This window comes from Thermobia domestica, chromosome 9 (genome assembly GCF_964235325.1).
Source record: "Thermobia domestica chromosome 9, izTheDome1.hap1.1, whole genome shotgun sequence".
In the NCBI taxonomy this organism is placed as follows: domain Eukaryota; kingdom Metazoa; phylum Arthropoda; class Insecta; order Zygentoma; family Lepismatidae; genus Thermobia; species Thermobia domestica.
The window spans coordinates 102,226,975-102,242,972 of NC_137462.1; the positions used below are offsets into that span (position 1 = coordinate 102,226,975).

Consider the following 15,998-nt stretch of genomic DNA (forward strand, 5'->3'; position numbering starts at 1 on the left):
AATTCTATATAAATCTCTAACCCAGGAGGGATAACTGTTCCTCCCTGATCCCTCTAAATGACGCCCTCTGAATCTCACCCTTTAATTGACTTATTTTTAATTAAAGAAAGGTGTGTTTACTTTAACAATCGTAAAACACATTTACGTCTGTTACTTCCGATGCGAGAAATGGGATTTAGGCGCTCTATTTCAAATAATGCAAGAACTGTATATTTTCAAGAACTGAAGTCTGCTGACATCAGAGATCATATGGAATGATCGAAAGATCTTCCCTATCTTTCCTTTCCTATCTCAACCTGTGCTAGTGCTACCTACTAATATACAACCCTAGTAGCAAAATCGATTGGCCCAACGTTGGGAAAATGGTGGTAATGCGACATACAAACGGTGGCCCAACGTCATGTTTGGCCGCTTTGGCAACCAATTCCCACCCAAACCATTTCCCACTTATTCCCCAACCAAAAGAAGGGTGGGCCTTCGTTTACCCAACCAATTCCCAACCATCTCCCAACATTGGTCCAACTAAACCCCAACAACCTTGAGAATGTTGGGCCTACATTCGCCCAACCAAATCCCACCAGTCTCCCTACGTTACACCAACTAAACCTCGACGTTGAATGGTGGTTCTCTATCCAAACGCTGACGTTTACCCAACCAAATCTAGCATTATACCCTGACGTTCCCGGACGTGTCCTTGCGACGGATGGGGTAGGGTGGTGATGCATTCGGTTTGGCACCTTTGACTTTTTATATGGTATTCCTGAGATATTCGGATATTATTTATTTACACAGTTATTATTCATATATAATGACGCAGATATTATCAAGTGTATTTGCATTATTACTATATAAATAATAACTCATGCCTAAATAAATAACAGATCTGAGTATCAGGAATACCATGTAAAAAGCAAAATGTGTCGAACCGAATGCATCTCCACCCTACCTCATCCACAGCGAAGACACGTTAGGGAACGTCAGGGAATTATGCTACATTTGGTTGCGCACACGACAGCATTGGATGATGAACTACCATTCAACGTAGAGGTTTGGCTGGGCTAACTTCGGAAGACTGAAAATATGGATTATTGAATGTGTGAAGCAGTCTGAGATTCGACTCGCTCAGCATTTGTATTGGGTGTTGGTCTCACGACAACTTTCGAACATCTGAACCGACTCAAATGAAACTTTCAATGATTATTTATTCGTTCAAAGTACATACCAAGTTCATTGGAGAGGAAAATTGGGCAAGAGGGAGGGGGTAAAGCCCCCTACATGTGCAAAAACGTAGGAAAACACTAAAGAGGAATACTTACATGTTGGATCAGGATGCGACGTCTTCCGATTGTACATTTATACTAGTACTAAACAATAAACTCCATGGTTCTGGATAATCAATAACCATTAAAACGCTCTGGAAAACCATTAACCATTAAATAACCATCAGTTGATAAGATCTGCTGTCAACAGTCTTTTCTCAATGTTTGCGTCTGATAAAGAGGACGTTAGGTCCTTGAAACTGTAACGTATAGTTATTAATATAATTCATTTTGTTCTGTTCAGAACTGCGTTTTAATGGATACTAGTACTAACCAAGCATATTATTGAAAAATAAAAATCAATAGACAAACAGCCAAATAACAAACACGCATTATACCCATTAGAGATTGAGGAACTTTTCCTTGCTATCTTATATACCAATCCACAATACTACTGCAATAACAAAGTAATTGAAAAGAGATCAGTATTAATTAATGAAATAAATTAAACACTGTTCTTAAGTTTCCACTACATAATTTTTATTATAATTGCAAGTTGCAAAATCATTTGTTTTACAACATTACAATCTTCTTAAATGTAAAAAACTACAATAACAAAGAAAAATAGTAAATATTTTTGAAGTTGCAAAGAAAATAGTGGTAACTGTTCATTGTAAACAACAATGAGATATGCATATTAAATCTGAATCCATGTTGAAATACCAGCATTATTTCACATATGTGTACGAGCATATGAAAGGGGACCAGCCGGTGGTTAATGATAGAAGTAAATCTGTGCATGAAAATGGCATATTTTGAAGCACTATACAATTCTTATTTTGTTAATGTTACAATTATACTCAGATAGCGTAGATCAGTTATTACTTCTACTACATATGAAGAAATTTTACAGCACCATCGCCTCATATACGTATAAAATAGACTTTTTTGAATGCGATTATATATATATATATATATATATATATATATATATATATATATATATATATATATATATATATATATATATAACACGTCTGAGTGTCTACTTTCTAATGCATGCACCCATACATATGTTGTAACATTACAAGAAAAACGTTGAGATGTGTAACCGGCTAGTAAACCTATATATTTCATAATTTCTTAACATACACAACTTAATATTCTGATCAGATAAAACAAGTAAATGCCTTTTTATCTTATAAATCCAAGAAAGCAAATAAATTTAAAAAAAAACGCTACATCATAGGAAAAGACAAGTAGACCTAACAGTGCGAATGGAAATTCAAAGAGTCATTAAACGTTCGATTCGATTTTATAAGGCACAGGATGATGATTTGGATAAAACATACCTACTGTTTCCCTTCCCCCCGGCCTGTGTACGTACAGCTTAAAGTTAAATAAACGTTGCTTTCTTTCTAAAATTAAGAGGCCCCGTCACGGCGAAATCAAAATATCGCTGATTTTACAGTAATTATGATATCTTCAAACAGATAAAAGTAATCGAAAAGTGGAACAAGAGCTCGCTACACAATATTATTTTACATGAGATACCGTTATCACGACTCACTTATCTGCTTTCGATTTCTAGCCATTTAAAGAATCGGCACTTATTTTTGCGTTTACAAATGGCTGCAAACGCAAAGCTACTAGGTGATTCGTGATAACGGTATCTAATGCAAAATAATATTGTCTAGGGCGCTCTTGTTCCACATTTCGATTCTTTTATCTATTTGAAGATATCACATAATTACTGTAAAATTAGCGGTATTTTAATTTCGCTGTGACGGGGCCTCTTAAAAGTATACTTCATCACAAAGTCAACACTCGAAAAGTAGGGACTATAGAAAATAAAAATATCTCAATAAAGAAATTAGGGCGACTTCCGATTTTTACACCAAGCCTCCGCAAGTGCAGACATTATAATTTTGAAGTAGAAAATGTGTGATTGGACCAATAATCGAACCTGAGACCTTAGGCTCATCATGCTTATGTGCTAACTCACTGCGTCACCCAGTCGATCTAACTCCCAACCACACAATTTCAACTATTGAGGACGGTGTTGTAATTCTTTCAGACCACATGGAGTGTACTACAACTTCGTTGAGTTTGGACTACCCCAGTGTCTGCTGGGAAGTCCAATCACAACAGAAAGTTCTGGTATCCTGACTGCATATAGTCTGAAAAAAAAGAACACCGTACTCAAAAGTGTAAATTGTGTGACTGGAAAAGGGATCGACTGGGTGGCGAAGTTGGTTAGCACAAAGGCGCGATAAACCTAAGGACCTGGGTTTGATCTCGAGTCCTGTCACACATTTTTCACGTTTAAAATTAATAATAATGTCCACTTGAAACACTGGTGTTTTATCACTGCCTGATCCACAATTCCCATTAAAGGCCAAAAACATTTGGTTGAATTCGAATGTAAAGGTAAACCATCCACATTAATTGTAATAGTTACCAAACATGTTCCCTCATTTTGTACCAATAACTTGGAATTTACAAATGGATAAATACATGGAATCAAACCTGATGACTTTTTCTTCACAATATTATGTTCTACGCCAAAGTATTTAAATAGACCCCCTGCACGTGTATCTACATTGGAGCAAGACGGTGTATGTAATAGAGTTCGTGCGTCTAAAGGAAGTTGAGGGAAATATTGGTTTAAAATATGTAACAGATTGGTAGTGGCTCTATTAGTTATGTTATATTCCTTTGCCCACTGCACCAACTTCACTTCCAAAGAATCAGGAACTTCACCATGTGAACTATCACTCCACATTCCAAAATCACTAGAATTATCATATTCACTGGATACCTCTGAAATGTCGAGGTCACTGACACGTAGAACTTGATTATCATTTCTGCACGAAGTTTCATTCGCATTGTTATCTGAATCTAGTTTATTAGTTTTCTTTATTTCTTGTCCTATTACTTCTGCAGAGAGAAATTTGTATTCATTAACAATTTCTTCATACTCCTTTTGAATCTTGCGGCGCTTACATCTCGCAGAATCTCCAAAGTTTTCTTTTTCCACTGTTTCCTCCATTTTTCAACTATTTAGCTGTCCTTTTAAAATCTAAGAATTGGATGTAGGTTCAGTAGCTGGCCTCTCATCTCAACCAGAACTGCAAATAAAAGTTAAGTAGCTTATTAGCACAAACAATCCCCTCCAATGCAACGTAATATATATTTCACATGTACAAAGTGAAAACAGCCGAACTTAATTTATAAAATATAATTTAAATACATTTGTAGTTCGCGATTTTCTAAAGTAAACAAATAAAGGTCCATTCTACCACTGGTTTAGCATTTGCAAATTCTGTGCTTTGCGAATGTCAATACTGGGTAGAAATTTTCATGTACACCTCAGATGAATACTGGAATAAAACTTTCAAAACAGACCCTAAAAGAGCCCTTTGTCCTTCCGACTTGTGCCATATACACTTAACACCTTAAAACCTATCGAAATAAATAATGAAGTGGAAAAAATATTTTTAAAACTTCATTTGGTACTTTTATTTCAATATTTTTTAAATAACATTTTTCTCTTGTAATAAGTGTTGCGAACCAGGGTTGGCAAAAAACGTTTTCTTACAAAAAATAAAAAGTCAACCTGTTTCTGTGATTGATTTTAAAAAAATACGTATGGACAGAAATAAATTAACTTGGCCTTCACGTATTTCCAGCAATGGGGTTATAAAGGACAAGATCTACAACTCCTATACGAAGTATATTCGGGAATCGAAATAGTACTTTGCGTATAGAGTTGTGCGGTTCTATTAGTGTATTTTTTAGACCAGGAAATTCCCGTCATAATCATGCCTGCGTTATTATTTATCAACAATATTAACAAGTATGTAACGTCATTTTAGTGACATTGTATTATAATCAATACGCTAGAAATGACGTTTATAAAAGTAATGAATGGCTGAATTTTAAAATAAGAATTTAACCCGACACAGGGTTCTTACAAATTACTTTTATCATTTTCCCTGATTTCCAGGTGCAAGATCACCTATTTTCCCTGACCCGCGACATTTAATAACATAATGGTGTACTGATGATGAATGCCCGTAAAAACTAAATAAAGACTTGGGGCAGTGATTCTCAACCTGTGTGCTGCCAAAGATCAAGAACATTCCGTTTGTAACACTATACAGTAGACACAGAGCCATACAAAAGGCTAATAATAGTAGACTAGTGTAAGTTATCCAAGGAATTGCCTTTTGAGCTAGTGAAGAGACTTTATAATACATCTTCAAATAATATTATACACTAACGTTAAATTTCTTTATGTAAAACACTGAAAGATTAGCCATCCTTCTGCACAACGAGCAGCTGTAACTTAAGAATTCTTAAAAAAATGGCAATAAATTGATTTATAAATTTCGAAAAAAAATAAGCGCTCCTAAAAGTTTAGTAAACAAATCAAAAAAAAAAAAAAAAACGATACTTTAATGGAATTTCTCAATATTTCTTTGAATTCAATAAAATGAAAAATAAAACAATGAGAAACTTTTCAAAATAATGTGTAAATGTATATGCAACTGTGAGAATGCAAATTGTGAATTTTCCACCCTCAAACGCAAAAATATTTGAAAGTTTAACATAATGAAAGTTATGACGAGCGAACATTACAGCTGCCCATACCAATTCCTACCGATTTTTTTTTCAGTTATTGCAATAGATCCTACTTGGTATCACAACAAAACAAATTTATTGTTATACATATTATACAACATATTAAAAGATAAAGAGAATTTTAGGAATGACCCCCCCCTCAAAAAAATGCAGCAAAAGATAGCGATCTTGGCCGATAATTTGTTTTCGGATCAGGAGCTACAAAATTTTTGAACGGCACCTCATTTTTTTTTTTTTTTTAACGGAATAAGCTCATACAGAATTAAGTGATGATTTTCGATTCATTTATCTATTGTGAAGACATTACAGAAAAACGGTGAAATTAGTGGCAGGTTAATGTTAAACGCACTAAAATTATGACTTAAATAATATTAACTTAAATCTATCCATCTTAAATACAATTACTTTACATCGAAATAACTTACCGAAAAAATGCTTCTTTTTCTGCCTTTTTTAAAATGTATTAGTTGTTTCTTCAGATTCCCCACTCGCAGAGGATGGTCGTCTTCGTTCCCGCCCACCGTCTCTGTTGATGAAGTACTTAAACCAATTCCTTATGTGCATTTCTATTTGATAATCGGTTGCTGATGGTATTACCCGCCGAACGCCATCTGGAATGATTACAAAGTTTCAATGTAATTAACATGTATAACGCAATGTATAGAACACTTATGAATTAAAAAGTACAATCGTTCACTGTTAAATTACTCGGAATATTCTGAAGAGAATTCAATTTTAATGTTTCGTAGCCAAGTGAACATTAGGGTCGAAGGTCGTCACACCTGAGATCTGGCGTCCCTTTCCATTCAGATGCAATATCACTTGCCTCTTTGGGACTGAGAAAACCCGCCAAAAAACTCAGTCAGGATGATTACCGACATTGGTATCCTGACCTTCGAAGTAGGAAGTAAAAGTTTTACTGCCATTCTCCTATAAACAGTACTAAATGGTCACAAACACGAATGACGTGTTAATGTTCCGATCCTTGTAACCAGATCCGATTTCGGTCCATACGCTTGCAATCACTCGGATATTTCCTATACCAACTAGCCTGTATTGATTGTACCATCTCGACGTTTGATCCATGGTTGTGGAGGATATTACTGAAGTAAGATTTTTCCAGTCCCTACAAACAGCAATCAACACTACAGTCACTGACATAAACACATTCTCTCTTGCTATTTATGGATGGAAGATTTCATCCATGAATAACGTAAAACATAATGTGTTTTGTCTGTTTGGTGGGAGTTTCGCGTCCCTTTTCAGCAGCGAGACTATATAGAGACAGAACCTAAATTTTAAGGTGGGATCTGAACGACTACTGGAGTTGCTATCCGAGGCATTAGGTTCCCAGGTGAATTTGAACCTGCGACCACGCGCACTGAAGGCGAGCGCTGTAACCGTAACGACGGCTACGGGGGAACCCGAGAGAGAGAGAGAGAGAGAGTTTTATATCACTGAGTGTAGTGTTAGTTGGTTTTTAGAAGGACTGCTAAAAAAAATCTTACTTCAATAAATTCCTTCTCAATATTTTAATTTTGTAAGGTTCTCTTCAATCAATAAACAAATAAATGTGATTTAGTGGTTAGTCTGCAGTATCATTCGAATCCAAAAAAAGTAAAAAAATCTTCATCCATGCATAACAAAATGATACAGTGTTCTATGTCAGTGAGTGCAGTATTAGTTGTTTACAGAGTTTGGAAAAAATCATACTTCAATAATATTCTTACCAACCATGGACTAAATGTTGAGATGGTACCGTGAACCCAAGTTAACTGTTGCTATACGGAACATCCGAGTAATTTAAAATTAATGGACCAAAATTGGATCTGAGAAACCTGTAATTTATTTTCGAGAGAAAATTGGCTATTCCCTGTAACGTATAGCGAATTAAATGAAAATGAGATCTTTCAGTTTTACGTCCCACGGTTATGACGGTTAGGCAAAAGGAGACGATGATGATGAAAAATGAATAAAATGGTGGAATGAAAAAAGTGGGAGGAAACGGGCGAATCCCGAAAAAAAACATGAGTACGGTGTTTGTCCACCACAAAGTTCACACAGTGCAAGCTGGGATCGAACCACTATAGCGAATTAAAATGCTGTGTGGTCGAATGATGGGGACTAATGTTAAACTTCGCTCTATGCTTAAAAGTTCCCTTGAAGCATTTTGGCTGAAAAAAAAATTGATATAGAAGTGTAATAAGGGGTCGCGGTGGCTCAGTGGTAGAGCGTTCACCTCTGGTGTTTGGGGTCTCGGTATCAAACCCTGCTCCCGCCAAGTGAACTTTGTGGTGGACAAACACAATGTGCGTGGGTTTTCTCGGGGTTCTCCCGTTTCCTCCCACTGTCTTCATTCCACCATTTTCATTCATCTCTCATCATCACCGTCTCCTTTAGCCTAACCGGCATAACCGTGGGACGTAAAACTTAAAGAAGTGTAATAAATATCATAGGCTTTCACACTAACGTGCGTTATTCAGGATTCTTTTTCTGACATGCAACGAATAACTTGAATACAGAACATTTATCTTTAGAACAGACTTGAAAAGAAAGAAAGTGAAGAGAGAGGACATAGTCGAAGTAGTAATGCAACTTACCGTCAATAATCTATTGCAGCATGAAGAACAAGGATAATGCCGATAAGGTAATGAGTCTGTTAAACAAATCTACTATACTTACTAAAACACTCACATTTGGTAACCTCACTTCTATTTGGAAGCAACAGTTCACGATATGTGAATTTTGGACATCGTTTAAAACTTATTTCAAATTTTTTGACATTTAAATAAAATAAAATAAATAAATAAATAAAAATAAAAAATATAAAAAGAAAATTCAAAATTCTCTGTATTAGGGGAAAGAAAAATTCTTATAAAGCTAAATAATAATAGTAATAACAGTAAAATTAACTATTTTTTTTTCAAATTGTTAATTGTAAAAATTCTACATGTATGCAGGCCGAGGCAAAAGTCTGGACATGTCATATTTTCAACATTGCTGGAGAAATTGGGCAATACCTTACGATGGGGTAATAACAACATGAGGACCGAACGCCTTATGACGACCATGTTGAAGGTAGTCACTGTGCGTTTTGTCGACACTTTTAATAAACGGTTTTATAATAATTAGCTTGGGACCAGTTTGTCCTAATATGGCGTAGAAAACAAATTTTATATCACCTGCGAGCAAATTTGATTCATTAAGTTTTACTATGAAAGCTAGAAAGTAGCTGTGTAAGGTTACGTTATTTTGCATGTAATCCAGCTAGGCACTCTCATTGCATGACCGCACAGAAACTGTCTTGGTAAATACTAGTAGCAACAACTGAGTGATAAGCCAGATAAATGAAAGATCATTCATTTAGTTCTTGCCCAAGATACCGACAGGTCAAATATTAGAAAATCTAAGCAGTGACAAAAGCCAACGAGGAAACTATAACGAAATTTAAGCCGTCATTTCGAAGTGGGGCATCTTGACTTTTCCCAAGTTTACAGGAGAGTGATTTAAAGTTCTATTGGAAATTTGCTTTTTAAATCTTTATATCGCCGGAACTATAATGAAGTGAGATACTGCATTTTAACAGTTGATAGAACACGTGGAAGTCATAATAGAAAAACGCACTTTTTTTCAAGTTATGCCCCTTTGCGTTTTCACCCCTGAATTTGTAAAGCGTACAAGTTGTGTTTCGCGCATATTATCAGAGGAAACGAGCATCAATGAATAGTAAGTAAATCCTACAGGTCTGTTATCCACGAAAGGAACCTACACAAGATTCAGTCACAACAATAACGCACATATGAACCTCAGATCGCGGGAGGAAGGAGGGGAAGGTGGCATTTTGCTCAATGTACTTGACAGGAGTGGTGACTGTCCAAAATTTGTCCTCAAACAAAGTGCATATTAGACAGGAGTTTCCAATCAAAGCATACCTTTCAGTATTTGCATTATTCTCAGGGTTCTTAGTGCTTCTTTACCCTTTCTACCGGTCCAGTTGAATTTCTTTGCTGCGTCGTTACTGAATACTTTTTCTAACATTCGTCTCACTAACTTCTCAACACTTTTACCACCCAAGGTACTCAAAGCTATTTGCTGTAAGCAAATATAATAAAAGCAGTTATAATTATACATATTACCAATACACTAGTTGTTACTAACGAATAGCCACTAAAAATATCATTTTTTTTTCCTTGCCTAGCATAGAAACGAAGAAAACTAGAAGTAATCGATGAAAGGGTTCCCGCTCGTTTGGCAAAATCAAATTTCCTGACTTTTACAGGTTCTTAAATACCACTACTTAGAGATGTTAAGATAGCATATATTTGTACCAGTGCACAGAGCAATACAATTTGCACACGAAAAAACGGAAACAGAACATTTTTAATATGAAACATCCCGTAACAACTAGCCGGATAAGGCAAACAGTAAAATATGCTATTATTTCCAAACATGAAAATAATGACGAACCGAATTTTAAAAGCATAATGAAGCATAAAGAACATACTGTGCAAATAGCGAATAATTTTCGGAAAGTGGAATGCCCCTTTAACTGAAAGTGACATACCGTTTAATAATTCTTGTACCCAAGATTTACAATGAAAAATACTTAAAATGTGTAGCAAATATACAATGAAAAATTTATTTCTCTTTAATCATTTCGCCAACACTGAATATATAATTGTTTTCTTATGATTCAAAAACAAAGGAAGCAGGGATGCTACTTCAGAGATATTTCCATTGCATTGCGTATAACATTTTGTTTATAATTTAGATACAACACACGTTACATAACAGCTTAAGATGCGGGAAAATGTTTAAGTTATGACAATTTTCTATAGGCATAGTCTTAAAATTCTCCTGGTGGGAAAACCCTGAAAGTCCCTGTTAGGATGGCGGAGCCGAACTTGAGCCCAAAATACAACGAACGCAAATCCAAGTCTCTATAAAATAAATATGCCCTATAGGCTTCATTAGATTATGTATACTGGAACGAAGTTATTCATAATTGCTTCCGCGGTTGTGAATATTCATATTACAACAACTGAGACATTCATAGAAACAGATGCCGAATGTTTCTACCACACACGCCCCAACAGACACGTTAAGGTCGTTGACTGCTCTGTAGCGGCTTAATATATGAACAATTTACGTGGAATGTTATATAGATTCATACTAGGAGAGACGCCAATTGCTGGTATGAACAAGTTTCCTTCTATCATAGTTGCTGCATTATCAATGTTCGAAACTACAAAGGAAATTATGACCCACTTTGTTTATTCAGTTTCAACTTGCCACGTGTCATTGAACAAATGCAAGATACCTAATGGGAAGTATCACCCCGTATAATATAAAAATACGGAAATTACGGTCTAAAATACTACAGTGAGCTCAAAACCTACCAAACTTGTAGCATTATTTTCATTGTGTGCCCATTCTTCCAGTGATTTAACCGACGATACCGTTTCACAGGGTAGAGTCAGACCGTCGGGTAATACCAGTGGTTGCAAAATTCCCGGTGAACGTAAATTTCCGTGGACGTATTCCAGTATGCGTGACTGGGTTTCTTCTATGCGTTCCAGACGTCCCTTAGTGTTCGCCAAATGCTTAGCAATAACCGTGAAACGTGCGGGACATATGAAGTATAACCTGTATTGCATATATAATAACTTTTAAGAAATAGAAAGAAAGAAAAAAAGAAATATAGAAGGAAAATAACTTTAAACTTTTTTTTTTTTTTTTTTTTTTTTTGCAACATTACGATTTCGAATGCTCATAATTTCGGCATTTTTTGTTTAAGAATGTTAACCCTTGTGTACTACCAAGAACACTTTTACACAGGAACTACATGGGGTCTTCTAGAATCCCACCTAAATTATGTTTTTTACGCAGAACCATCAAAGAGACAACTTAAATATTTAGTATGCATCTTTAGCATACACTCGAGATAGTCTGCAAGAAAAGATGAACTGTAATCTCACTTGTTTAACAGCTGTAACATGAGAAACAAATCTGGGGTTCCAAAAGACCCCATGGTAGTACACAAGAGTTAAAAATAGTACTACTAATAATTTCTGAACTTTGTTTTCAGAATTTTATTCATTTATTAATAAATATTTGCACCAGTTCAGTTTCATAGATGGTACAAAACCAACCAACCATTTCTGCTTTCAAAGATATAGTAGTTAATGGGTGAAGGAGTTTACTTCTGCCAGCCTCAAATGCATTCATTGCAACATATTTTGAATGTACAATTCTAGGATATACTCATTTATATGCCTGCTTTCAAAACCCGATATTATGATACTGATCTTACAGTTTGGGTATTCTAATTTCTCCTCTCAGCCGTTCAGTCCAGCTTATCTACTGACCGCAAACATGCTCTGCACCACGCGGGAGTCTGGTGCAGGGTGAAAAATACTAACTTTTTCTTTTAAACAGTGTTATCTTTAATTTAATAATTTCTTTCGCTTTGGATAATACATCTTGAGACCTGAGAAAAACATTGGGAATTAGAGTTAAATGTTAATTAGCTATGAATTTTCATAGCAAATTTCCTAATTGGGATTAAATTTCGAATTGATTCCCAAGCTTTAACTGATTGCAATCCCAAACACTTTTACATATGCATTGAGGAAAAAGTATATCAACATTCAACAAAATGATACATGTGTGTGTGTGTGTGTGTGTGTGTGTGTAAAATCGGCCGGTTCAGAACTAGTTTACGGCATGAGATGCATAAATTTCGACTCAAGTTATGTAAAATGCACAAGGTTTTCAACCTTGGGTGCAGATGGGGGGGAGGAACACCCGAAATACGTCCCTGAAGTCTGCATTGTTCTCCTCTTTCTACTTTTAACAAAAATTGTTGTGTTCAGTACTCTATATCTTTGCGAAGTTTGAACAATGCAGACTCGTTGTTTAAAAAAAAAAACAATAGTAGGCGTATTTCCGCCATTAAATCAAAAAAAGTGTGCCTTTGCGCCAAATATCATAGTTCCTTCCACGTACAGATACAGTGCTACTTAAAAACACAATAAATAGCCAACAACCAGGCCTAGCATATATTTCGCGGTTCCACTCGAACAGAATGTTTTACCAAAAAGAAAATTTATAGCTATATACGATGTGAAACATCTTTTGTGAAAGAATGGAAGTGTGAATGTAAGAAATTACTGTCAGTGCACAGCATATTTAAATGAATTTTGAGTGAGTGAAAGTGTGCATCTCCACTATCCTCGTTTATGCGTACACCCTCCGTCGCTTACGCGCCTGCCCCATACGGACGCACCCCCTCGCTTTCGCTCGCGCCTCCCTGCTCTGACTCAGACAGCATTCGTGTTTCTTAGTGGCCACCTAGTACAAGTTAGTTCGTGTTTTATGCATTGTAGTTTGTGTGAGGGATAACGTCCCTCGGTGTCGCAGAGTTGGCGAGCACACTATTCACGGAAATTATCTTCTAAAATATAAAATTGCATATTTTATCTCAAATAGGCTATAAGCATAATCTGCACTTTAATTTGTTCTATAATTATCTCAAGCTAAGAGAAGTTTTTTTTTTATCCATTCAGTGCATTCTAAAGTTTATAAAGGCCTTATGTTGAATGCTGTTGAGTACGTTAACGTGAAAGCATCTAATTCGCCCAATGAAAGTCCAAAATCTGATAAAAATCACTTTCAATATGATCGCCTTAGTTGTATCAATAAAAGTATTAACAAAAATCTCAAAAACCCAGGTGGTTTTTTTCAAGTGGGTCCAACCCGAAAAAACCCGGTGGGTTTTATCGGGCTGGGCCCACTTGGGCAAACCCTGAGCTCCTCACTTAATGCCTGCTCTGCTAAAATAAATACAAAGCCCTAACATAACTTGAAAATGTAGGAAACGTGTCAAAATTTGGTAGAATCCTGTGCTCGAGTAATACCCATTTCAGTACATAAAAAACAAAAATCTCCTAACTCATACACACTGTTCCTCTGAAAACCAAAACTAATTGTTCAATTTATTCGGCAAAGTTTCTGAAATTGGTTGGGACTTTGGCAATTCACCCAAAATCTAAGTACAAGGGTCATATGTCAAAGTTTATTGCATGCTGTTTTCAGTACATTTTGGCACTATTTCCCCTTTTTCAAGTGACTGGAGAATCGTTACTAATGCATAAACTTATACAAAGTCAAAGCATTATGTCATTCTTGGGTAGAAGAGTAGAATTAACCTAACCAAATGTGTATGCGCGGGAACAATGCATTGTAGCCAAAGGTAATCGGCCAAACTGAACCCAGAAATATTTATTAACTCTAATTTCCATGCAGACATCTGCTGTACTGTAACCCAGTGAAGAGTGTAACTGGCTCACGTAAACTAATTTTGCCTTCTTAAAATGGATATTAATCATTTCAATGTTAATTAGTGTTAACACATTCTACATTAGCACTCCATGCACAATCATAACCTGTTCACCACATGTTTTCATAAAAAAAAGTATGGAAATTATTTTATATAGAACGATTAAATATTCTACTTACCTTTCCTTTTTCTAAATCTTTTTAGAAAAGCAGTTTGACCACACTCTTTCTTCTGTAACTCAAGCGATAACCACAACACTTCTGTCATTACTCTAAACGACAATATGGCGGTGAAGAACTGCGCATGAACAGTAACGCACTCTACCAACATCAAGTATGATGGAGTTAGCGACCTTTTCCCAACGATAAAAATCAGTGGTCGTGTGGTGGGAAAAAGTGCTTTTCGTAGAGCAATTCCCCGTCATTTAGCCAACGCTAAAGTAACGTATTTCTTGGTTGGGAAAACAGTCAACTCGAGTATAGTTGCGTGAAGGTCCGGAGAATAGTTGGTTGGCCAACCATACATTTAACCAACGGTGGGCCAACGTACGTTTCTCCGCTATAGGCTTGTACCGACCATCACCCACTGTTTTGACCAAATCCCACTCAATCCCCAACGGTGGGCCAACCAACCTTGCTACTAGGGCAATATAGGGCGAGAGTATAGTACCTACTAAAATACAAACCTTTCTTCAACAGTTGACAATTTCATGTTCAGTCAAACGCGGTCATAGCGTTAAGAAATACAGGTTTTATTGACTATTTTGGTATTCTATCTTAGATGTTACATGTTTAATGTTTATATAGAATGGGTCTGCGTCATATATATATGTATATTGAGAGATTGGATTTCGTCTGCACGTGCACGGAAAGAAAAACAAATAATTGGGTGAAGTAATTTCTACATTTGTGACTGAAATTTTGGGAGTTTCTCCGGGGGGGGATGAGTTTTCTTCGGGGGGGGACATTCCCCCCAGGCTACCCCCTGAATTCATCCCTGGTTTTCTCTGCTAGTTTGAACCATGGTTTGTTGCTACGTATTTCCGCGTGTCCCAATTTTTCTTTTGAGAGAGGATGCTTCGTAAGCAAAGAAAATAATTCATTTGCTGGAACATTTTTCTCCATAATCTTAAGGTTACATCTGTTAACTAAAGAGTATATGACATGCGTCAGTTTTCTGTAACGATTCCTGTAATGTTATTGAAATTATCATCATTTTGCTTAAATAAGAGTATTGTTGCGTCATACATAATTGATATTCTTTCTTCATAGTTTTGAGGAAGTCATTATTTATATTATATTATTATAAAACAATTTTAACGTTGATCTTCGTGGATGCCTAATTAGAAACATACCAATTATAAATATGCATGTATTCAGATTTCAGAATGTGTTCACGGCAGTGATTTGTAATACTGACATTTATTACTATATCTACTTCATCTACATTGCCTAATATATAATATACTCTACAACAGGTTCACCTCAGAAAGCAGATTCATCTACCGTAATATGAGTTTCATCTTAATTCTCTAGAATAAGCCTCAAGTCTGCCCATCTCCCGATGTTGAAGACAGCCAATGGCGTATTTAGGATTTTGTTTCGAGGGGCTATGTCCAACACAAGGAAGGAATTGGGCAATTGTCCACCTGAGTTTGAGAATTAAATACATTTTAATTTATGCATAAATTGAAGTGATAATGGCAAGAATTGCAGACCGATAAATCCTATATGATATGATACAAAAATTTA

General features: G+C 35.9%; 1 protein-coding gene across 1 annotated transcript in view; it reads right to left on the reverse strand.

Moving 5' to 3' along the window:
* Window positions 1-2,361: 2,361 nt before the first annotated feature.
* The window catches only part of LOC145660949 (uncharacterized), a 118,752-nt gene continuing 105,115 nt past the window's right edge, over window positions 2,362-15,998 (reverse strand). Inside the window, exons 2-5 of the mRNA XM_081726394.1 lie at window positions 11,306-11,572; window positions 9,839-9,998; window positions 6,332-6,517; window positions 2,362-4,390 (exon numbers count right to left, since the gene is read on the reverse strand). Of these exons, the coding sequence (XP_081582520.1) occupies window positions 6,360-6,517; window positions 9,839-9,998; window positions 11,306-11,572 (585 nt within the window). The 3' untranslated portion in view covers window positions 2,362-4,390; window positions 6,332-6,359. The remainder of the gene's footprint in view (window positions 4,391-6,331; window positions 6,518-9,838; window positions 9,999-11,305; window positions 11,573-15,998) is intronic.